The 22894-nt window shown below is 49.7% G+C and overlaps 2 protein-coding genes across 3 annotated transcripts; both read left to right on the forward strand.

The window, feature by feature from the left end:
* Window positions 1-285: 285 nt before the first annotated feature.
* Window positions 286-6682, forward strand: LOC115909504 (glutathione S-transferase theta-1-like). The gene is made up of 5 exons (XM_030958903.1): window positions 286-541; window positions 3816-3903; window positions 4532-4682; window positions 5669-5845; window positions 6450-6682. Exons 1-5 carry the CDS (start codon window positions 430-432, stop codon window positions 6645-6647), a joined length of 726 nt encoding a protein of 241 aa, XP_030814763.1. The 5' UTR covers window positions 286-429; the 3' UTR covers window positions 6648-6682.
* A 4739-nt stretch (window positions 6683-11421) lies between these two features.
* Window positions 11422-22452, forward strand: LOC115909477 (glutathione S-transferase theta-1). Of its 2 annotated transcripts, XM_030958851.1 has the most exons (6): window positions 11422-11599; window positions 11688-11744; window positions 14893-14980; window positions 16068-16218; window positions 19198-19374; window positions 20387-22452. In XM_030958851.1, exons 1-6 carry the CDS (start codon window positions 11488-11490, stop codon window positions 20585-20587), a joined length of 786 nt encoding a protein of 261 aa, XP_030814711.1. In that variant the 5' UTR covers window positions 11422-11487; the 3' UTR covers window positions 20588-22452. The 2 variants fall into 2 exon arrangements, with proteins under 2 accessions (XP_030814711.1, XP_030814712.1); XM_030958852.1 differs by lacking the exon at window positions 11688-11744.
* The last annotated feature ends 442 nt before the right edge of the window (window positions 22453-22894 follow it).

Below are 22894 nucleotides of genomic sequence, written 5' to 3' on the forward strand. Positions count from 1 at the left end.
TGAATTTGTGAAGGAAGGAGCAAGGTTGTTTCATAGCAGTGAAGCAGTGTGTGTTCTCCTGCTGTGCCTGCTTGCTCTCCAGTTGTTTTTCTATAACACGGGTGTCTGGGCTGCTGCTGGAACAGGAACGGGAATTCCTCTTGTGCAAGGGCTGTGAGCTCCCACGGGGCAGAACCAGGATGCGCCCCTCACATCCCCTCAGCCGGGCTGTGCTTTCTGTACACTGAGGGCAGTTACCGGGACATGCCCCGGGCTGTGAGGTGGCAGAGCCCGGCTGAGCCTTCGGGCCCCGTCCCGTGGGTTCGGCACCGCCCCGGTGGGAGCGCCGGGCGCTGCCGCCCCGCCCTGCCCGGGGCGGGCCCGGTGCCGGCGGGGCCGGGCGGGACGGCTTTAACAGGACCGGCCGTGGGCGGCAGCGGCAGCGGCACCATGGGGCTGGAGCTGTACCTGGACCTGCTCTCGCAGCCCTGCCGGGCGCTCTACATCTTCGCCCGGAGCAACAACATCCCCTTCGAGTTCAAGCGGGTGCAGCTGGCCAAGGGTGAGCGGGGCAGGGGCACCGCTGGGTCCCGGGCGCTGCCCGAGAACCTGCGGGTGCGGGTGTCCCAGGCTGTCCCAGCCCCGGCTTTGCGGGGTCCCAGGCTGTCCCAGCCCCGGCTTTGCGGGGTCCCAGCCCCAGCTTTGCGGGGTCCCAGGCTGTCCCAGCCCCGGCTTTGCGGGGTCCCAGCCCCAGCTTTGCGGGGTCCCAGGCTGTCCCAGCCCCGGCTGTGCGGGTGTCCCAGCCCCGGCTTTGCGGTGTCCCTGCCTGTCCCAGCCCCGGCTTTGCGAGTGTCCCAGCCTGTCCCAGCCCCGGCTTTGCGGTGTCCCAGCCTGTCCCAGCCCCGGCTTTGCGGTGTCCCAGCCTGTCCCAGCCCCGGCTTTGGGGTGTCCCAGCCTGTCCCAGCCCCGGCTGTGCGGGTGTCCCTCTGCTCTGTCCCAGCCCCGGGTTTTAGGGTGTCCCAGGCTGTCCCAGCCCCGGCGGGTGTCCCAGCCCCAGCTTTGCGGTGTCCCTGCCTGTCGCCCCGCTTGGTGCCAGCTGTCCCAGCCCCAGCTTTGCGGTGTCCCTGCCTGTCCCAGCCCCGGCTTTGCGAGTGTCCCTGCCTGTCCCAGCCCCGGCTTTGCGAGGTCCCTGCCTGTCCCAGCCCCGGCTTTGCGGGGTCCCTCCGCTCCCTTGGCCACTCCCGGCGGGATGCCAGCTGGATTCCAGCCGCGGGCAGAAGCCGGAGGGTTACTCACCGTCCCCACCAGTGTGAGATGCTGAGAGAGGGTGGGGTGGCCCTCCTGCCGCAGGGGGTTCCTGATGCCTACACAAAAACCATACCTAATTCTGCAATCGTATAGTTGAAGTACTGGTTTCAGTGCCTGTGCTCCTCTGCAGCAAACAGGACTCTGCCAAGGCATGTGATATCTTTGAAATCGGCCCCACCCAGCAGAAAATGGGTCTCTGAAAAACAGAGACGCTTTTCTGAGAAGCGCTCAGGATGTGCCAGGTCTGGGGCATTCCCCATTCAGATGGGAAACAAAAAGCTGCAGAGATGGGACGTTGGTGTATGGGTGAGGACAGCCAAGGTGTGCGGCTCTTGCTCAGGAATTCAGCTTAGAAAAACGTGCGCTCTGTGCTCTGGTGAGCAGCAGCAGTTGCTGGGAGCAGCCCTTCCCCTCCGGCAGGGGTTACCCCCCTCGGGACGCTGTCGTGCCCCAGCTTGCCGAGCTGTCCCCATAAGTAGGTGGGGCAGGGCAGGGCAGGGGTAGGGCTGCCCCTCTGGGGGTTCCACTGGCCCGAGTGGTTTGTGGTCTGGTTATTTTGGGAGGGTTGAGGACCAGCTTGAGAAGGCTGTGGAGCGAGACAGTGCAGCTGGCAGTAATCTGAACGCTGAGAAATGAAGGGAGGTGGTTTAGTTGGGTTCAAACCAACTGATAACTGGTAGGAGCCTGTCCAAAGGTGTCTTTTCACCAAAGGAGATCCAAAGATCTTTATCTTCTTTCTTTGTAATTGAAGCTGGTAAACCCTATCCTTCAGCCTCTCCAGATATCTGGATGGATTTGAGATTAAAGTAATGCATTGGGCATAAAAAGGCCTCGGTAAGTAATGCTTAAAAACAATGAAAGATGAGGAGGCTCCTGGAGCTGAAATTGAGGAAGGAACAAAAGAGACTCCAACTTGAGAGAAACCCCAGACCTGTTGTGGTTGAGTCTTTGGGTGTTCCCCTGCACCTGAGCTGTGTGTTGGTTGTACCTTACTGTGGCTTTCCTCCCACTTGTCTCATAGCAAAAACTTTTGCAATTCTTTGTACCTGGAGGCTGGCTCATCTTGTGTCCTTCCCCTTCTTTCCCAATAAATTAATTGTTGTGGTGAGACACTGGAGCAAAGGAGAGGAAACTGGCAAGGAATGAGAGCACCAAAGAAAAAGGAACAACTGAAATGCAAGGATAGGGGAAGGGAAGGGAATTAAATCACAGACTCCCAATGCTCTGTGCCCCTTGGGAATCTGCTTTTGGATTTGAGGTGGGTGATTTGGGTGCACCTCCCATGCCCTGGGGAAGCTCTCCAGGTACCTGCACTGGGTGCCACAGTGGGGGAGGATCACTGCACTGGCCCCTGGCACTGCACAGTTTGTAAGGACAAGGTGAGGGAGCTGAGACTCAGAACTGAGCTGGTGCCTTAAATGTGATGGCCCAGAAAAGCTCTCAGCCCCCAGCAGGACAGGTGTCAGTGAAAGGGGTAGAAGGAGTGAGAATGGGTAGGCATCACCTGGCATTCAAAGGACACCTGAAGACCTGGAATCTGCGCACTGCATCTTTTTGTGAGGGGTAGGGGAGGTGGGCTGTGAGCCAAGTGACAGGAGAATAGTCACAAATCAAGTTTGCCAAGTACAGAAAAGCTAAATTTGCTTCCAGAGCGTCTCCTCTGGCACACAGATTCTCAGATGGCTCACAGAGCAGCATGGGGCACAAGGTTAGTTACACATTAGAGAGGCTTGAATACCCAGGCAGCCACGTGTGGCCGAAGGGAGTGGGTGGAAAAGGCTGTCACAAACAGGTCACATAGAACAAGGCTTCTGGGACTGCTTCCAGACAGAATGGAGTACACTGAGACCTCAGAGGAGCAAAGCACCTTCTTCTGTCAGGTTCACTCTGCCTACCTTTTGGGGAGGACCTACAAGATAGCTTAAAAGCAGCCTCAAATCCATATCTGCTCTTACAAAAGATTGCAACATGCACAGGAGCTAATTGCAACTTCATGGGTAATGAAGTACCCATGGCTTTACATGGAATCACAGGAATTTATTTTCATCTGCGGACTTTAGAAAGTATAGTTGAATATAAATTACATTATCTTCCAGAAAAAGGTATCTATCTGCTTTCTCAGTGTCCTTCCTTCCCTGGAGGAGAGGGTTAGTGAGATCCCTTTCCTCCAAGGTGCTTGGTGCTCCCTCTGGCTTTGTACAGGACAGGTACCTCCAGGCACAGACTTGGAGTGCATAGAGCCCCAAGCTAAGTGCTGTTGGTATGAAAGGACTCCTAACCACGCTGCCCGTGGTCCATAGGTGGGTCTGGCATGCAGGCAATAATCAGCAGGAAAGCTGATAGCACAGGGCTAGCCCCCTACTCACCCTGCAGCACTTATTAATGGCTTATAAACTTGATACAAGACTCAAAATTTGTACAATCAGAAACAGGAACTTGAAGCTGGACAGTCCCCACAAACCCCTCAGGTGTTTACAAACAGGTCCTGAGTATCCCTGCCAAGTAAAACTTCTCCTTTCCCTGCTCAGGGCAGCACAAGACAGAGGAGTTCCGGAAGGTGAACGTCCTGATGAAGGTGCCTGCACTCAGGGATGGCTCTTTCACCTTAGCAGAGAGGTGAGGCTCAAATAAGCTCAATCCCTGCTCAGTTGTTTATCCCAGTGCCTGGGTTCTGCCAGGGTGCTGCTGGCACTCCAGGCCAGGCAGATTTTTGTCTCCCTCCTCTCCTATGTTCCACTTGTACATAACAAACCTGTGTTTCAAGAGAAGCTATCTTATGTAAGCAGCTTGAGCAGCATTAACAGTAGAAACAGCTGCTGCTTGGAGCTACTTTGCTACTTTGTAGGCATTGTTTCTGAGCTTAAATACCTGGCCAGGTGTCCTGCTCTCTGCCTGCAGCTGGAGACTGTGGCCAGTGCAGGAAATCTGACATAAAGCACCCACTGCTGGATGGCCAGGCAATGTGAAGCTCAGATTTGGTATAAACTCATTCTGCAGCCTCTATTTGCTCAGAATTGTACCAGCAGACCACTCCAGTCTTGCTGTGCAATTACTTGTATTAGATTGTGGTCCACAGGCAGCAGACCAAACTCTCTCCTGTGCTGTGCCCTGCTGCACTTCTACCTGACTCCCCTCAGGTCTGTGTGGCTGCTTGTCCAGCAGTGCAAAATCTGGGGGGAAAGAAAGGATGAGGTGCTTTAATCTCAGATCATCAGCTCACTGCTCTGTCTTGCTCTCTGGGCAGCATTGCAATCCTCCTGTACCTGGTCCAGAAATTCAAGACTCCTGATCACTGGTACCCAGCTGACCTGCAGAAAAGGGCCAGGGTTGATGAGTACCTGTCCTGGCAGCACATCAACATCCGTGCCAAGGGGAGCAAGCTGTTCTTAAGCAAGGTAAAACCATTATAGATCAAAAATGAGGTGCTAAGGGCTGTAAGGGAAATGGCCTGCCTGTCTGCAGGGCCTTTCTCAGCAAATGTACAAGCCAAGTGAGAGACAGGAACAAAACCTGGCTGCTGAAGTGAGCCTAACTGAAGTAGGCTGGATCCTTCCTGCTGCAGCCAAAGGCAAATCCAGAGCACATGCAGTGGGTGAGAGCTCCCCCAGACACAGCTCAGTGCTGGCTGCCCAGCTTCATGGAAAGAAACAATCTCCCTCTGCAAAACAAAACACAGGTGCTGGCAGATGATTCCCTTTGATGCCTCAGGTTTAGCTTTTATATTTTTCAGATTCTGTGCTGCTTTAGTGTGTGGGTCTGGGTTTCACATGAGGGGATGGTGAGCTCTGTGCACAGAGCAGGGAGACAAAACAATTCCTTCTCTAGCTGGGGACCAAGGACAAATGATCCAAATCTCAGGCCCAAAAGCACAAACAACATGGGCTGGAGAGAGAAAAACAAGAAGGATGGGACTGCCTGGGCTAAAGCTGGAACTGGACAATTAACTCCGATATGCAAATGGAGCAGAACTTATAAAAGTGAGAGACCCCATGACCTGTGGTCCATTTTGTGACCATGTTGGGTTCACCTGGGGTGTAGCCCTGGCTGGGCTCTTGTGCTGCCCAAGGTGCATCCATTGAGGCCTTTTAACAAATGCCTACTTTATTCTTTAGCTCTGTCTGGTCTCTGTTCTAGGCCAGCCTGAACAAGGCATCACTTTGAAAGGAGACTCTTGTGGTTGAATTTTCAGATTTCTAGGCAGCAGGCAAGGAGAGGCAGGGAGCAAGGACTGACATTAATGTTAACCTGGCAAGGTTGATGAGCAGCTCTGGTTGTTCCCGTGCATGGCTGGTGAGGCATCCTCAGAAGGTGGCAGTGAGAGTGTGATGAGTAGATTTGGAAGGAAACACATAAAAAGCAAGTTGTTTCTTCTCCCTGCCAGGTGCTGCTGCCCCTCATCACAGGCCAGCCACTTCCTCCAGAGAAACTGGAGTTTGCCACTGAGGAGCTGAACGTTGCCCTGAAGCAGTTTGAGGAGAAGTTCTTGCAGGACAAGCCCTTCATCGCAGGCAGCGAGGTCTCCCTGGCAGACCTGGTGGCACTGGTGGAGCTCATGCAGGTGAGCAGCAACCCCAGCACTGCTGCATGTGAGCTGGGCTGTGGGCAGGCCAGGCCAGGGGGCTGCTGCACCCCCAGCTCTGTAATAGCAGATCTTCCCTGGGGTTAATCTTGCTCCTTTTTGACTTTGATCACAATTAATTTTACTGGGGAAAACCTACTTTGATGAAACAGCTCTTTCTATAGAAATATGGGCAGAATTCATCAGGAAAGAAAGATAAATTACAAGCTAGGCAGGAAAGTACAGATATTTGGAAGAGCTGTGTTGGTGTGCATGGACTTCCACGTTCTGCATTGGAGCATTCTGGGGTTAGCCATGGCAGAGCCCTTTGCTGCACGTCCCAGTTGCTGAGGGTGTCACCACTTTCCTCCTATGACCCAAGAGCCAGAGGTGAGCTCCACCTGATGTCATGACTGCTGCCTTGAGCCAGAAGCTCATCCATTTCCATGGGTCCATCCCTGGCAGATGCCCTGTTTGCCTCACTCTGTGTCTGTGTGTGTCTCTGCAGCCCGTGTGTGCTGGCTATGCCCCGTGAGCTCACCCTGGGTCTGTGTGTGCTGGCTGTGCCCTGTCAGCTCACTCTGGGTGCTCTGTGTCTCTGCAGCCCGTGTGTGCTGGCTATGCCCTGTTTGAGGAGAGGCCGGCGTTAGCGGCGTGGCGCAGGCGGGTGGAAGAGGCTGTGGGGAAGGAGCTCTTCCTGGAAGCCCACCAGGAGATCATGAACGTTAAGAACTTGACTGCTGACCAGTTTGCACCTGAGCTGCTGGAGAATTTCAAGCAGCAGCTCCTAAAGCAGAATTAAAAGGTTGTGCTCTAATAAAATGGATTATTTTTCTGCAGGCTTATTGTAGTCTTTCACCATTTCTTCTAAAAATCATAAACAGCATTTCACAAAATGGATTTCCCTTCCTTCATAGCTTTTCTGTGATTTAGAAGGGAAGAAAAATAAATCTTAGACTGCCATGAGCAGCTTTTCCCTCTTGTCCACTGCAGCAGGGGAAGTGTAGCCCTGCAGGCTTTTCTTTCATGCTCCAGCACCACTGGATGTGTTTCAGGGCTGAGGTGGTTCAGTCTGTGCGGGAACAGGGGCGGCCAGAGCTGCCCTCCCACCTCTGCTCTGAGTTTTCCAGGCCAGAGCAAAGGTTTCCTGAGGGTACGGCAGAGCAGGTGTGTCTGAAACAAGGAAAAAACACTGCAGCAGATGGTTTTGACTTTGCCAAGTGGAAACAGTCTGCTGGAAGATTTTTGCTCTTTAGGAAAGGGACAGGTCAGGACCCAGCCCCGGTGGGAATCCTGCCAGGGCCCTTGGGACGCCTGGCCACTAGATGCTGCTGCATCCCCTGTGAGAGCAAAGGGACACGGGGCAGAGAGCTGTGCTGGCACCAAGGGGTGCTCCAGCTTCTGGCAAGGACAGAGTCAGTAAAGCTCCTCACCCAGAGACTCGTGCTGCACTCTACAAAGAACATCCTGCACAGTGGAAAAAGCTGCTTTTCTTGGTCAAGCTGCTGCAAACCACACGGTTCTCTCTGCAAACCACATCAGGCTCTGTCCCTCTCCCTGAGTGGTTTGTCGGCACAGCAGAAACCATTCTGGCCAGGCTGCTGGCACGGAGTGCTGCTGTGGCTGGGCTAGCACAGGGAGCTGTGCTGGGCAGCCCCGTGTGAGCAGAGAGCTCGGTACATGAGCTGGGGAATGTCCCACACATGGTTAGTGCTCCACTGCTCTTCAGTCTCCTCAGATCCTCCATAAAGCCAAGGGCTGCATCTGCCAGGTGTTGTAGCTCTGTTTGGATTTGTAAGCAGGATTTGGAAGGAAGTGGACATCACATCATCACCACACCTGTGCAGCACCCTCCATAGCCACAGGCTGTGTCCCTTTGTGCCATTCCTGCTTTCCTGTCCCTGTGAGCTCCCATTTCCAGGTGCAGGCCTCCATGAGGAGGGTTCCAGTTTGCAGAATTGTTTTTCTCCCCTCCTTGCTAAGCTGTGTTTGTACCTGGAGGTCTGTTTGTCCCTGCTGCTGGTTGCACCATCCAAGGGGAAGGCTGCACACTAAGCTGGGTGTGAGATGTCTGAATGCAAGTCAAGTTATTGCAGTGCCCAGAAATGGTCAATGTAGCTGCTCAAAGTCTCACACATTTTTTCAGTTGGATCTAGTGTTTTTGGGGAGTGAGCCAGCTGGCTTTTCTGCTTGTTTTCTGAGCAAACCTGCCCTTTAGCTCAAAGGGCCACCCGAACCACAGTCTGCACTGCCCATGCCTGCAGGCTGAGCTATAGGAGCAGGCTGGTGCCTTTCCTTTCCATCCTTCCATCCTGCAGGAAATCCTCAATATCAGTGATGAAAAGGCACATTTGCCCTCGAACTCTCTCCCTTTCCATGCTGACGCATGCAGGGCTATTTGAATTCTTACCTGATGTTTTATTGGTACATTTGTTGAGGAGGGCCTGTTGCATGCCAGTGAGCAAAGGCAATGACAGCAGCTCTGTGCTGGCCCTAGGAGTGCTTGCTTGCATGCCTGGTGCCTGAGCAGCAGTGCCTGACAGCCTGCCCTGCTGCAGCTGCCAGGGTGCTGAGCCCAGGAGGTGTTTACGTTGTACCACTTCCTTCCTTCCTCTCACTGCAGCTTCACCACGCTCCCAGCTGGGCTGCTGTGCACCCCTGAAATCAAAGAGGTGCCTTTGCTGCCTTGCCAAGGCTGCCCAGCCTCACTGCACTCTGCTGCTGGCACCTCTGTACCTTCCCTGACGTTCAACGTTTGCCTTTGTTGCAGAGAGCAATCTTCTTCCAGCATCACAAATATTTCTCACACTTTCTGTTCAAGTATAGGCAGAGCAGAGAAACAATCAAAACCAAGAGTTTGTTTTGTGGGGTGCTAATCCTCACAGATCTCAAAATGGACTTAAGAGCAGAGCCTTTTGTGCCACACATGTCCCAGCAGAATCTCCAGAACAAAGCAAACCATTGCACGAGCCAAGGCAAATAAAGTGTCTTTTTAAAACTTTTTTTATTTAATATACTTGTAGCACAAAAGCTCCACCTGAGAGTCTTGAGCCGATTTTCTGCTTGTTGGAATGAGGCACAAGTTCCTTAAATTGTGCACTCCTGCAAGGAAGGCTGCCTTCAAAACCAAGCTGGAGCTATGTTCAGAGCTGGCTCTCTGGTGCTCCTGCACTGCTGTTTCACAAAGGATAAATACAATTGCCTCACTCTAGGCTGGCCATGATGACAGGAGGGCATTTTAAATTGTTTTTCCCATAGCTTCTGCCTGGCATGTGTGCAGTGACCAGTGGCATTTTGAGCCCTTCCATTCCCACAGGACAAAGCACCTCCCTAGGGTAACTCCTTGGATGGCCACAGAGTTATAAAACAGATAAATTTGCCTTGTTCTTTGCTCTAAATCGTGGAGATAAGGCTGCTCATCCTTGTACTTTGCCTTCTGCTATCCCTCTACCTCTGTATTTTGTTGCTTTGTGTCATTGGATCTTGTCTGGTTCCAGTTCCTAGATGGAAAGCCCTGGGAGCTGCCTCCCAAAACCCAACAGGTTGTGCAAGAGTTTTGCTTGTTTGGTACAAGGTCTGTTGAGTGAACACTCCCCTTTCACCCTGAAAAGGGAGAGGGATTACACCTCCACTGTCAGCTTAATCGAACGTGTTCCATTCAACTTCCTCAGCTCTTGCCAGGGCTATTTGGAAATAAGTGAGAACCTGTGATTTCTGGAATAAAACGAAGCTGGAACACACAAAATAGGAGGAATGCTTAAAAAACAGAAAGACATCCTGAGGTTTCTTCTAAATGATTAAGAAATAAACTGCAAAATTTAATGCATTTTTTTCTGTCTTGTTCCTGTTTCCAAAATGCTGACAGAGAAAATAAGGGCAGGAAAAATGGTCTTTGAGGTGATGGAGTCAAATGAAAATACAGTGCTAGAAGCACTAGTCTGGAGCCAGGAATAATCAATCAAATGCCCTATAACACAAGGAGATAAAAATACCTCTTTAGTTATGTGGGCTGTGCAGTGCAGTCAGCAAATTGGAGAAAAACTTAAGGAAGGAACATTTCCTGGAGACACATGAAAAGATCTTTGAAGTTCAGATAGGACTAATGGATCAACTGAACCATGAATAAAGGAGCAAAGTGAACCCACACTGCTAATGGTGCTGCACACTGCTGAGATCAACACTCTTCTCAATGATCTCTCAGAGTGTGGGCATGGGAGCACTTTGAAGCTCAAAGACTTCTCTGACTATTTACCTGTGCAGAGCCACTTTCATGCTCCTTTTCCCCACTCCCTTAACATTTCAGATGCCTTTGCACTGAAGGAGTTTGAACTCAAGGCTCCATGAGCTGTGATCTGCAGCATATCAGTGCTGGGTGCAGGTGCTCAAGAGGCTGAGCTGTGCTGCGGGGGAAGTGAAGGGGGTGCACAGCACCTCTCCCTGTTCTGGCTGAGAAACTGAAAAATTCTTACAGTGCTCTTCTCAATCTGAAAGTTCTAAACCCCTGGAAATGTTCCGGTTTGTAATTTGTCTAGTCCACAAGCTCCCAGCTCAAGTACCCAAGCCTTTTCACAAGAAAAAGAGCAGCTGATCCTCCAGTTCCCTCTCCCTGAGATTGCCATGGCTCTTCCCAAAGATCTGTGTGCGCCATACAGGCTCTCTGGCACGACACTGATAGCGAGGTGTCAGCACAGCTGAGGTGGGTTTGATTGGGGGTGACTTTGCCCTGAGTGGTTCAGCTGCTCTATCTCACAGCTCCCAGAGTCCCTGCACCCAGCCAGCGTGTCACCTTCCCGAATCACACAGCTGGGAAACGCTGTGCGCTCAGCGCAAGTGACAAATGCCAGGGAGAGGAAAGTCACTTTGAGGGAGCGTGCAGAGGCAATGTCCACAGAGAAGTCCTCCACACTTCACTGCCATTCAGATGTCACCTTGCAGCAGACACTATGTGACCAAAGAATTATGTTCTGAACGGAAAGCCCTACTGAGATCTGGCAGTGCGTGATTAACACTGCCTTAGAGGACACTGTGCAGGGGCCGTGTCTGCAGCGTGGCACAGCCCTGCAGAACTGTGTCACAAAACTCGGCATTTACCCTGTGAAAGTCGTAGTGAGATGCCGTGGGTGAGCGACTCCAGAGACCCTGCGGTGCCAGCCAAAGCTGTGGAGGGGAGTGACAGCCCCTTCTCTTTTACTGATTAGTACCAACCATTGAGGCTGGTAATTGACCGCTACTCGTGTCACTATTCCCGTTACTTTTCCTTCGGAAAATGAATGAACACGCTGCCAGCCACAGCGGGCCAGGGCCACCCGAGGCTGTGGGAAGGGGAACTCTGTATCCCCTGTCCCAGCTTCGGCCGTGCCTCCCCGGGCTGGGTGGGCTCTCCCGGGCTCCTCGGCACTCTCCAGCGCTCGCCCCGGAGGAGAGCGGCGTCCCGCGGTCCCCCCCGGCACAGACCCCGCTCCCTCTGCCCCCGCCCGGCACGGCACGGCAGGCACGGCACGGCCCGGGGGAGGGAGGAAGGAGGGAGGGCCGGAGGGCACCTCCCGCCCGGCGCGGCTCGGCCCCCGCCGGCCCATGCGGGGCGGCTCCGGGCGCTCGGCGGCAGAGCCGCGGCAGCTCCCCGCAAGGCGGGCCGGGTCGCGATGGGGCTGGAGCTGTACCTGGACCTGCTCTCGCAGCCCTGCCGCTCCATCTACATCTTCGCCCGGAGCAACAACATCCCCTTCGAGTTCAAGCACGTGGAGCTGTTCAAAGGTGGGACGGGCGCTGCCCGAGGCGGCGGGGCCGGGGCGGGCGCGGCCCGGCGGGGCGCGGGCTCAGCCGCTCTCTTGGCTCTTGGCAGACTCGGTGCTGGGGAAGAAGCCGGCGGCGGGGAGCGGCGCGGAGCAGCCCCGCGCAGGTGAGGCCGGGGCAGGGACGGGAGGGTCCCCACAGACCGAGCGGGCAGGGAGGGAGCGGCCGGGCCCCCAAGCTGCCGGCGCTGTAACGCGGTCCCGGGCGGGGGCCGCGCTGAGCCCGCCGCCGCTGCGGGGCTTTGCCCTCACGGGGCTTTGCCCTCACGGGGCTTTGCCCTCACGGACCCCGGGGAACCGCGGCGGCCCCGGGCCTGGCGGGGCTTTGCCCTCACGGACCCCGGGGAACCGCGGCGGCCCCGGGCCTGGCGGGGCTTTGCCCTCACGGACCCCGGGGAACCGCGGCGGCCCCGCTGGCAGGAGCTTTGCCCTCCCGGACCCCGGGGAACCGCGGCGCGGAACTGGCGGGCGCTTGCCCTCACGGACCCCGGGGAAGCCCTTGGCCTCCCGGCACAGGAGCTGCCCTCGTCCCGCACCCGGGGGATGCTGAACCCCGGCGCTGCCCTGGGGCGTTGGGCGCCGTGCGGCTGCCCAGGGATTTGACCGTGTGGCTCCAGGTCCCAGAGCAGTCTCGTAGCTCTGCTGCATCTATTTTTGTGGCTCTCCGAGGAATGTTCCTCTAGCCATGTCTAGCAAATTAGTCACACTGACAGCCGAGGTGTGCTCTGGGAGCGCTGTAGTTTGCGGCAGATGTGTTCAGCCTCCTTCAACTGATGACTGTTGCCCAGTTAAATGTTGAGTTTTCCTGTAAATTGTTACTTTTGCGCCTAAGGCAAAGCACGTTACTTCGACACCTTTGGTTGAGGATTAGATGATTAGGCAGGTATGTTATTGGCAAATAGAGTGGGATTTGTCCCCTTCTGTTTCCATAAAATCTTCTCCACTTGTCTTTTCACCCACTGATAAACATCCTTCTCTGCACTATGGCTTAGGCTTAAGATTTCCTCATGTGGGCAGCCTGCCCTGCTTTTTGACTGTGGGTACTCTGCTTGTTAAAGTTATGCCTCAAAGCCCAGCAATACACACTGTGTATCTATATCTATCTATGTATATGTAGCTGTACCTCTGTCCATCCTTGGGAGTCATCAAGAACTGATTACCCCAGATACAACTGATGTTAAACAGCTGTAAGTCAAGCCAGCATCACAAGAATGATAAAGATGGACCACCCAGTATCACTGAACAAAAAGGCTCTGCTGGCTGGAAGAGAGGCACAAGCTTAATTTCTGCTAAACTGCAAATACAAATGTTGGTCTCTATTTTCGTACAATAAGCAGTGGGTCCCAATGAAGCAGCCTGGAGTTAGAGTTCACACCAAGGCATTTTACCAGTTCACAGCTCAGTCAGAGTCTCAGCACAGGTCTGTTATGTCTATCTACAAACCAAAGTAGCTGATTACACCCCAGGCTGTGGTGCAGGCTGTGTCACAGGCACTGACCTACTGTCCAACCTGCTGTAATGGCATGGTACTTGGTTTGTCAGGGAACAAATATGCTCAGTATTCCTGCTAGAATTGCTGTATGATGAAAGCTCTCTGAAATCTGATTCAGGCTGCCCTCACCCACTGCTTACTTCTCATGTCCTTGTTTCTTAGTTCCCTGCTGCCCTGGATAATAAACACAGACAGCAGGACAACCAAACAGCTGGGTCTGACGAGGGACTGCTCGTTAGCCGTAAGCATTACTGACTGCAACTTTCTACTGCACTTTTCCAAAGACCAGGTGAACACTAGAGATCTCACCAGAGCTGGGTGTTGGTGACCACTGGCCTTTGTGGCCATTCTAAAAGCACAAAACAAAGCACCTTCCCTGAGCAGCTCCTTGCATGACAGTAGATTTACAGACATTTGCCTCGCTGTTTCTGTGATACAAATCATGGGGGTGAGACATCCTGTCCTTTGCCCACTTTTGGACATTTTTTATTTTTATACTCAATTTTCTCAGTTACTAGGCTTAACTTGATGTTTCTGGCTATTATTTTTAAGAAGCCCTACCTAGGATTTCCTACCTCTCTTGACAGTGTTGCCTGGTTCTGCTGTGCAGATGGAACCTCTTACCCAGCTAAGCTGGAAGCCGTATTCACAGCAGGCAGCCAGAGACTTTTCCTAATGAAAGGGAAAATGTGGGTTTGCATCCCTTCAAATAGCAGAAGAGTGTAAACCTTAGTCTCTGATGAAGCTACTTACACTGGAATTTTAAAAACCCCACTTCTCAAAGAAGAAATAGAGGCTAGTCAGCTGGAAAGGAGAACAAGTGGTAATGTATGCTCTGCTGGATTTAACTCACTATGTGAAATCAATATAAGGGAAAGCAGTAATGCAGCAACCTGCCTTCTCCCAGCCCTTCCCAAACCAGCTGCAAATAAACTTGTTTGTCCAGAGGCTGGTTTGATTTCCTACTGCACATTTGTCCAGTAATGTAGACACTGCCACTGCTTCCTCAATGGGTACAAACAGTTCTTAGAAATGGAGGTCACTATAAGTTAATGATCCTTTTTCTTGTCTTTTTTTTGAACAAAGGGAGTTTTGTACAAGACCTCCTGCTGGTCATGCTGATTTGATCAGGATTTGCACTTTAATTGTCATGTCTTGTCAGGAGAACTTCAAACAAGCAAAGCAAACAAATTCCTCACAGCTTTTCTTACTCAGGTGTTCCTGGGCTGTTGTGCAATTCCCTGGCATTTAACTGCAGACTGGCAAGTCTGGTGCCAGCAGTGGGAAACTGAAAGCCTGGTTAGATAGTCAGCTGTTAATTCCTCCAAGGGACTGTGGAGTTTAAATTCTTATGGAATGGTGTCTTCCCCCAGTGTTTTCATGTTAGAAGGAGGTTGATGTGCAGAGCCAGGAGTAACACAGAGGCAGGAGTAGTGCAGGGTTGAGTGTTTGAACTTCCCTGCCCCAGCCAATGTCCACTCTGTCAGTAAGTTCTGCAAATATCCTGGTACCTGAGTCAAGCAAGAGAACTGCTGTTAGAAATATAAAAATATCAACTGCTCCATGCCACGTGGCCAGCCTGAGCCTGCTGCCTCTGCAGGCAGCTCTTACACTGACTCCGCCATTTCATTACCTTTCACTTGTGAGCTGTGACCCTATTGGGAAAACCTCAGACAGTTCACTGATCATCCAGCTGGCTGCAGGTATTTCATTTACCTGGCAGATACACTTCTAACCTCAGGTTTGTCTGTTCATGTTCTTAGGGCCATCAAACAGTGACGGTGCAGGCAAAGTCAGCCTCTTGAAGAAAGTACCAGCACTGAAGGACGGAGACTTCACCCTTGCAGAATGGTAAGGACTCAGTCCTTAGACTTCCTTGGGTACCACAGTCTGTGCTGCATTCAGAAGATGTTATTCCCATGGAATAATTAAGGATCACAGAATATATGAACATGCTGGTTATTTTTAATAGTATAACCTCATTTGATCTCTTTCCATTTTCTGTTTGAATTATCGTTCAGAATGTAAACAGCTCAGCTGACTTAGCTTCTTCATCTCACCCTAAATGTACTTACCTCAAAATGGGATTATAAACATTTCTGGGAGATGTTTAAAGCTTATAAAAATCCCTTTCACCCTGGGGAAAGAAATCCCTTTTACTCTAGGAAAGAATTCTGTTTATCTGAATTAGTCATAAAGGCTGAGAGAATATCTACACAGATAAAATTTAGGCTTTACATGAAATTATTAATATGGAGACTGGTAATGATGTCATAATACTGAAACAATTGAACTATAGCAGTATCAGCATGGCAGGGGTGTTTACATTTTCTTCCATTTTGTCAGCACATTTTCTGTGGCTTTTTTTTTTGTAGTAATAGCCTAAGTATTGTTGCAGATGACTAAGATATTTTTCCATCTGACTTCTGCCAGTTAGTGAAAGTACAAACATCTGGACAAACACAAAAAGATTCTGTAGGGTTTCCTTGCTGAGACTTCCACTGATTTCAGTGGAAGCTGCATGCTGGAGACAGACCTGATGAAAAGGCAGCAATAACCCATCAGAGAGTTTCATTTAGTGCACAGGTATCAGAGAGATGGGTCAGAACAGGCAAGGAACAAGTGGAGTTACCATCACTGATAGAGGATCATGGAGGTTTATTGTTTGTTTACTCCAGTGTGTTTACCCCCAGTACTGCCCAGCAGTGCTGTGATTTTCCAGCAGGTTAAAGTTTTCATGGAAGCTGAGGTGATTAAGGACCACTGATGTCAACATGAATTAGATGCCTTTATATGGTCCCTAGACTCTGCTGGAAATCCTGATCTGAATGTTTTTCAGTGGAAGCAACAAGTTGAGAAGGAGCAGGAGAGGGAGCTTAGGCAAGAGCATTGTGCCCGTAACTGCCTGACCCTCTCTTGTCTCCTGCTGTGTGAGCAGCACTGCCATCCTGCTGTACCTGAGCCGCAAGTACAACACTCCCGACCACTGGTATCCCTCAGACATACAGCAGAGGGCCCGTGTGGATGAGTACCTGTCCTGGCACCACACCAACATCAGGGCCAATGCTCCTAAAACCATGTGGATCAAGGTGAGGAGACTGAATGTAAAAACGTGAGTAAGTGATGTTGGTTTGTGAGAGTGCTGAGCATCTTAACAGCCCCAATTCAGAGACTGTGGTGATGAAACAACAAACCTGGGCCATTTCTAGCTGGAAGGTGTCAGAATCTGTGTCTGGGCTGTTCAGGTCCAATCCAGCCAGCTGTGGACCCCAGCCCAAATGATCTTACATGGACAAAGGCAAAAGATGGGAAGTGCTCTTCTCCACGTGGGGAACACAAGCCCTGTGAGGAACGTTTGAAGGAGCTGGGGCTGTTTAGCCTGGAGAAGAGGAGGCTCAGAGGTGACCTTATTGCTCTCTACAAACTCCCTGAAGGGAGGTTGCAGACAGGTGGGGATTGGTCTCTTCCTCCAGGCAGCACTGACAGAACCAGAGGACACAGTCTCAAGCTACATCAGGGAAGGAATAGGTTGGATATTAGGAAGAAATTTTTCACTGAAAGAATAATAAAATACTGGAATGCTCTTCTCAGGGAGGTGGCAGAATCACCATCTCTGGATGTGTTTAAAAAAAGACTGGACATGGCACTTGATGCTATAGTCTAGTTGAGGTGTCAGGGTATAGGTTGGACTTGATGATCTTAGAGGTCTCTTCCAACCTCATTATTCTGTGATTCTGTGAATTTATTTCCTTGATAGGAGACACCAGATCATCCAGGTGACCCCCCAGATGGAAAAGAGGGCATTGCCTTCTCCCAGGGGGATTTTGAGCAGAGGGGACAGGGGGCAGAGGAAGGGGGCAACAGCCAGTGGGGTACAAGTGAGGAGGGATGAGGGGAGGGGGGTAAACCAGGGAGAGAGCACCAACACTGACAGGGGGAAAGGGCAAGAGCATGTGGTGATAGGATACAAATCATGTCAACAGTGCAAATTACCAAACACCCAGTGCAAATAACTAAATAACTATTTAGTGCAATGCAACAGAAAGGAGCTGTTGGAGAGGGAGCCGTTCCAAACTGATCAACATCAGGATCTGGCAAAAGCCAATTTGGCCATTTTGGTTTTTCCCTTAAAGAAGGGCTGGTACAGAAGGTCTCAAACCCAGCAGACTTTCATTGCCTGGATTTGTGAGTGAATATGTAACAGAGTTAGTGTTGCTTCCAAGGGCCTCCCCCTCCCTGCACAGCTGTGCAGAGTGTGCACACAGGCAGAGTTTGGCTTTGGTGAACATTTGTTTTGTTGCTGGAAGCAGAAAGACTTGCATTCTTCATACAAGTTCCTGCAGTCTCCTAAGGGTGGAAATCCAGAAGGAGTCTCCTGCTTCCAGCACACTTATGTGCTTCTGTGAAATAGGCTCAGGGACAGAGAGCAGAGACACACTGAGAGGCAGATTTTCTTTACTCAGAGTAGTCAGGCCAATTTACATTTAGGCAAAATTACCTGATTCATCCTGAGCCAGAAAATCATTTAGTATCAGATGATTTTGCTGGACACCTATTTCCAGCCAGCTCACCAGACAGTTAATGCAGCTATCCCTAGAGAGACCTAGGTGCAAGTATAGTTCTGCAAGGACAGCTGACATGGAATTTCAAATGAAATCAGGATTGCTAGTAAACAGGTAATTTCACTACTCCCTTGTAAATTTGCCCTTGTTTGTGCCTAACAAAGCACTCATTTATTGTCTTGAATTTATTGGTATTTGATTTTTTGGCTAGAGAGTACAGAGAAGCAATTCAAATATGAGGCAGAATCATACAAGAAGCAGTTTCTTCCAGCCTCTGCAGGCTGTCACTGCAGTGCTCCAAGAGAAAGAAATCCAATTAATTGCTGCTGATGGTGATTAGATAGCCCAGATGCAGAAAAGGTCCTCAGAATAATTGTAAATATGGAAACATATAAAGCCACCTTGTAAGAGAAGCTTATTAGCTAGAAATGGGAGAGTATAGACAGCCCTGAGATAAGGAGAAGGAAGAAGAGCTGTTTCAAGTAATTTTACCCCAAAATCCCAATGTTCATTATTGGAATCACTTAGAAGAAAGCTGGCCACGAATTTTCTTCTGATGAAATGGATTCCACATGTATTTGGCCAAAATCCTGGCTTGGATTAAGCAATCCCAACTTGAATTGTTGAATACACTAGCAGTAAGTAGAAATTCAGTTCACTTGCACTGATTGAAATTTGTATTTATAATTTTGATTCTCTAAACAAACTGTACTTCTTTAGCTGTGGAAGGTGAGGGCAGCACAGCTGTGAAACACTGAGTGGTGTATATACCTCTGTGACTGGTGAAAAATATTGTAGAAAGGCAACTACCCCCCGTGCCAGCAAGTCTGTGCAGACAAAAGGACTGCATTTCTGTGATTGCTCCACAAAAATTTCTAGTGGTTTAAAGAGTGATGCTTTAAGCCACTGAAAGGTTTGTGTAAAAATGGTGTTGACCACTTCCAGCCCTGCTGGCTGCTGTCACACAGAGGAAGCCATTTCTGTCTCTCCAGCCAGTGTTGATGAGTTCTAGTCCTTGCAATGCTCCTGCCACAGGCACCACCCTTCCCTCCTCTCTATCACCCTGCAGGACAGGCAGCTGCCTGCAGCACCCAGTTCCACAGCAGGGTGGGTGGCTGTTGGGCAGCTGCTGGTGACACAGAGCATCTAGCAGGGGTGACTGTGGCAGAAATTTGTCTTGCCTGGAGCTGTTGCCCATTTTTCTTTTGCAGCCCAGCAGGGTAGGGTGGGGAGGGCACAGCTGCCAGGCACAAAATGAGATGAGGATCCTTGATTTTGTTCCTCACATTGCTGCTGATTAGCTGAGGTCACTGCCATGGCAGGTCACACTTAGGACGGCTGGTGTGCTCTGTGTCCAGGAGCTCTGTGGAGTTGCCACAGCCCATGAAGCTCTGCCATCCCCTTCTGTGGCTTTATTGCAGGGCACTGATCATCATGGGGTGTAACTTCAATTACTACTACCAGAGAAGATGGTCATGTGTGCTGCTATGTCCCTTCTCTCCTCAGGTGTTGATTCCCCTCTTCACAGGGCAGCCTCTGCCCTCAGAGAAGCTCCAGGAGGTTATGGAGGGGCTGTCCACTTCCCTGAAGCAATTTGAGGAGAGGTTTCTGCAGGACAAGGCTTTTATCATTGGGAGTGAGATCTCCCTGGCAGATCTTGTGGCCATTGTGGAACTGATGCAAGTGAGTGCCTGGAGCATGGTCAGGAAGCTCAGCACAAGGAAAACAGATGCTGCTGAGCAGGGAGGGGGCAGCATGTGGAAACTCTTCACTAGCAGGAGAAGTCAGGGCATATTTTGGCAGAACTGGCCTAAGACAATGGGGAGAATGTGGGAGTGGGTTCAGAGCAGCAATGAAAATAAAAAAAAAAGCTGGCTGCAAGGGCTGCAACAGATCTCTTTTGTTTCTCATCTGTAGCAATAACCTTTTCTTCATTTTTTATCATAACTTTCTTTTAACCTCCAGCGAAGGAGGTAATGAGAAGCAATAGCAGACAGGTCTGATGAAATGAAACAACCATATAGGAATATTTCTATCATTCAAGAGTATAATACTTGCCCATGCCATGTCTGGAAGATGAAATAATTAATCTCAGAGGCAATCAAATTAAGTTTGTTACAAACTGATCTTTTCCTGCCAGGCCACCAGGGCCTGGATCCTGCAGCCCAGCAGTGATTTCTTTCTCCCAGTTCAGTGTCCAAGGGACTGAAAAGCAGCAGTTCTGCTTCTCTACAGTGTGTTCCAGAGAGTGGCACAGGCAGAAGGCAGAAAGGGGGGTAGATTATGTTAGTTAGGACACTGGTTCAGTTAAACACCTTTTGTGCTGGGTGTTGCTGTATAATCCAGCACTCTACTGCAAACTGGACAGTGATCCCTGGAACTGCCAGCCAACATCTTCAGAGTCATGGCTGAAAATCACTCACAGAATGATTCACAGATGAGAGCAGAGCGTGCTCATCTATGCTGCCCTTACCAGCTATTCCAGCACCCAGGAACTGAGTTGTAAATGCCCTTTAAAATCCAGCTTAGCTTTTGTGTCCCCCAGACAGGTACCAGAGATTTCCCCCCTTCCTACTGCTCCTCCATGAGCTCTTCCCTTTTGTCCCCTTTACCTGCAAGTATCCTTTTAGTGCCTGCTGTCTCAGTTCAAGGTGACTGCCCTGAGCCTCACTGCTGCTCTCTCCCCTTTCTGCAGCCTGTTGGAGTTGGTTGTGACGTCTTTGAAGACAGACCCAGGCTGAGGGAGTGGCGCAGGCGGGTGGAGGATGCTGTGGGGAAAGAGCTTTTTTTCCAAGCCCATGAGATGATCCTCAATATCAAAGAACTGAGCAATATTCAGATTGATCCACAGCTGAAAGAGCAACTGGCACCTGTGTTGATGAAGATGTTGAAATGAATTAACCTATCTTAGCATTTTTCGTGCCTTTTTTTTTTCCTTTTTAACTTCTTCTCTGACATCCAGTTCTCCATGGAACTGGAAAGAGCACTGTAATTCTAACACAGAAATTGCAGAGTGGGCCAGGTCTTTCTTGTATCTATGGGGGTGGAAGCTGGGGAATGTTTAAGACCTAAAACATTAAATTTACACAGAAGGCTGAGGCCCTACAGGTCACTTAACATGCATCTGGATTTTATTTCAGTGTCAGTCTTCTCAGAGATGGTAGAGACAAGAATGGTATTTCCTGACAATTCAAGCCAGCCTACAAACTGGGAACATTAAAGAAGTGACAAGGATGAGGATCATAGTTTCCAGTTTTATCATTTGTACTGCAAAGTGTGCCTGATCCTCATCTTCCCAGCATGTCTGCACAGACAAGTAGAGCACAAAACTCCTTCACAAAAATGAAAAAAAAAAAATTAAGGTTTCTTATTGTTGAGGCATCTTGCTTGGCTGTCCAAGTAGTTCCACACTTCTTTTTCCCTTGAAGTTACTTTGAGAAGTTTCTTTGTATTTCTACAGTGGTGTATCTTTATAATTCTTCAGTTCAACTGCTGCTTTGGATTTCTGAGAGCCTGGCTTCTGTTGGTGCTCTGTCTACCAGTACATGTGTGGCAGCAGCTGTTCTTGGAGATTCCTGCTGCTGGTGGCCACAGCATTGGAATAACTGCCTACCTAAAATCTCTTGTTGATATGATATAGGGAGTACCCTGAAAGAATGCATGGAAGAGAATATAACAGTACACAAATTGGGTTTTTTCTATGGTAATACTGTAATAGCACATTTCCCCTGTGAAATGCAGAGAGGGAATAAATGCAGACACGCTCTTCTGAGACTGTTTTGGATGGAAGTTCACCAAGTAAGTCACCCAGAGCAGCTGAAGTAATAAGAGAGATTTTGTGGCATTGAGCAACACATGCATCACAATAAAAGGGCAAAGAGTTGTTTTGGAGCTTTTGGGCTCTTTTTCTTGGCTGTTTGTTTCTGCTCAAACACAAAATCCTTTTGTATTACAGCACAATTTATGAGATAAAACTGAGCAAATCCAAGCATTTCCAGTTTCTTCAGTTGAAAATAACAAATTGTAAAGGATGCAGAAATTGCTGGAATATATATTTGTATATTTCCATTCATAAGTAGTTGTTGCCCTTACCCTAAAATCCTTGCCAAAAAATTCTTCCTGTAAAGACTAAAACAAAATGAGTAATTGAATTCAGGAATTGCTTCTTTCACTAATCAAATAACTGTTTGGATTTTTTTTCCTCTAGTGCTACCATGTCTTGGCTAGTGACATTTTTTGCTGGCAAGTTCTAAAAAACCTGTTGTTTTCTCACGGTGTTTTTCACCAAGGTTTCAGTTCTAGATACTACTCTGTCCTAGAAATCTCTGCCCAGCCTTCTTCCTGGCTGTTTTTTGCACATAACTCTTTGTGCCAGTATTGTCTTCACTAGCAGCAGTGAAGGCCAAGCAATTCCCTAAGCAAAAAAAACCCCAAAAATTTAGCAATTTCATCAGTTTTCATTAGCTTTGTCTAGAATTGTAGAAGACCAAGATGTCACATTACACAAGGCAAATTTTCCCAACAGTTTTGTGCCTTAAATGATGACCTTTTAGTATGGCTGGTTCATAACCCTTTGTTGTAAACGAGCTCGTGGAACCTCACTGGACAGTAGCTCAGCCTCTGATCTCTAGTTTAGACACCTGTGATCTGTAGATTAGACTGGCCCTGTGAGCCAGCGTGCCGAGGTCACTTAGCAACTTGTGAGTTCAAAGTCCTGATTGCTCAAAGTCCTTGTAATTAATACATGTTAGATAAAGCAGTAAAACCCTCTGCTTGCTTTTTAATTTCTTGTCTTGTTGGTTGTTAAGAGAAATTACCATTCTCAGCCCTTCCTACACAGAGGTGTCTTGTAGTGACCTGAAATGTTTTTCCACTCTCAGTAAGGGCTGTCACAGAACTCATTCTACCCATCCATTAGTGAGATGTGATGGTTTTGGTTATAGTAAAGTGAGGCAACCCCAATGCTCAGGGAGAAAGGAGGCATCTGACTCCATCTTATCAGAAGGCTAATTTATTCCTTTATTATACTAGATTATTCTATTCTATATTACACTATATTACATTATATCTAAATTGAATCTGCCAGGCACTCCACAGAATCTTGTGACTGTCAGCCAACAGTCCCAACACACACACACACACACCTGGCCCTGACAGGCCAAGGAAACAAAACTCCATCACTGTGGGTAAACAATCTCCATAT

The sequence above is a fragment of the Camarhynchus parvulus genome, chromosome 15, assembly GCF_901933205.1.
Source record: "Camarhynchus parvulus chromosome 15, STF_HiC, whole genome shotgun sequence".
Taxonomy (NCBI): Eukaryota; Metazoa; Chordata; class Aves; order Passeriformes; family Thraupidae; genus Camarhynchus; species Camarhynchus parvulus.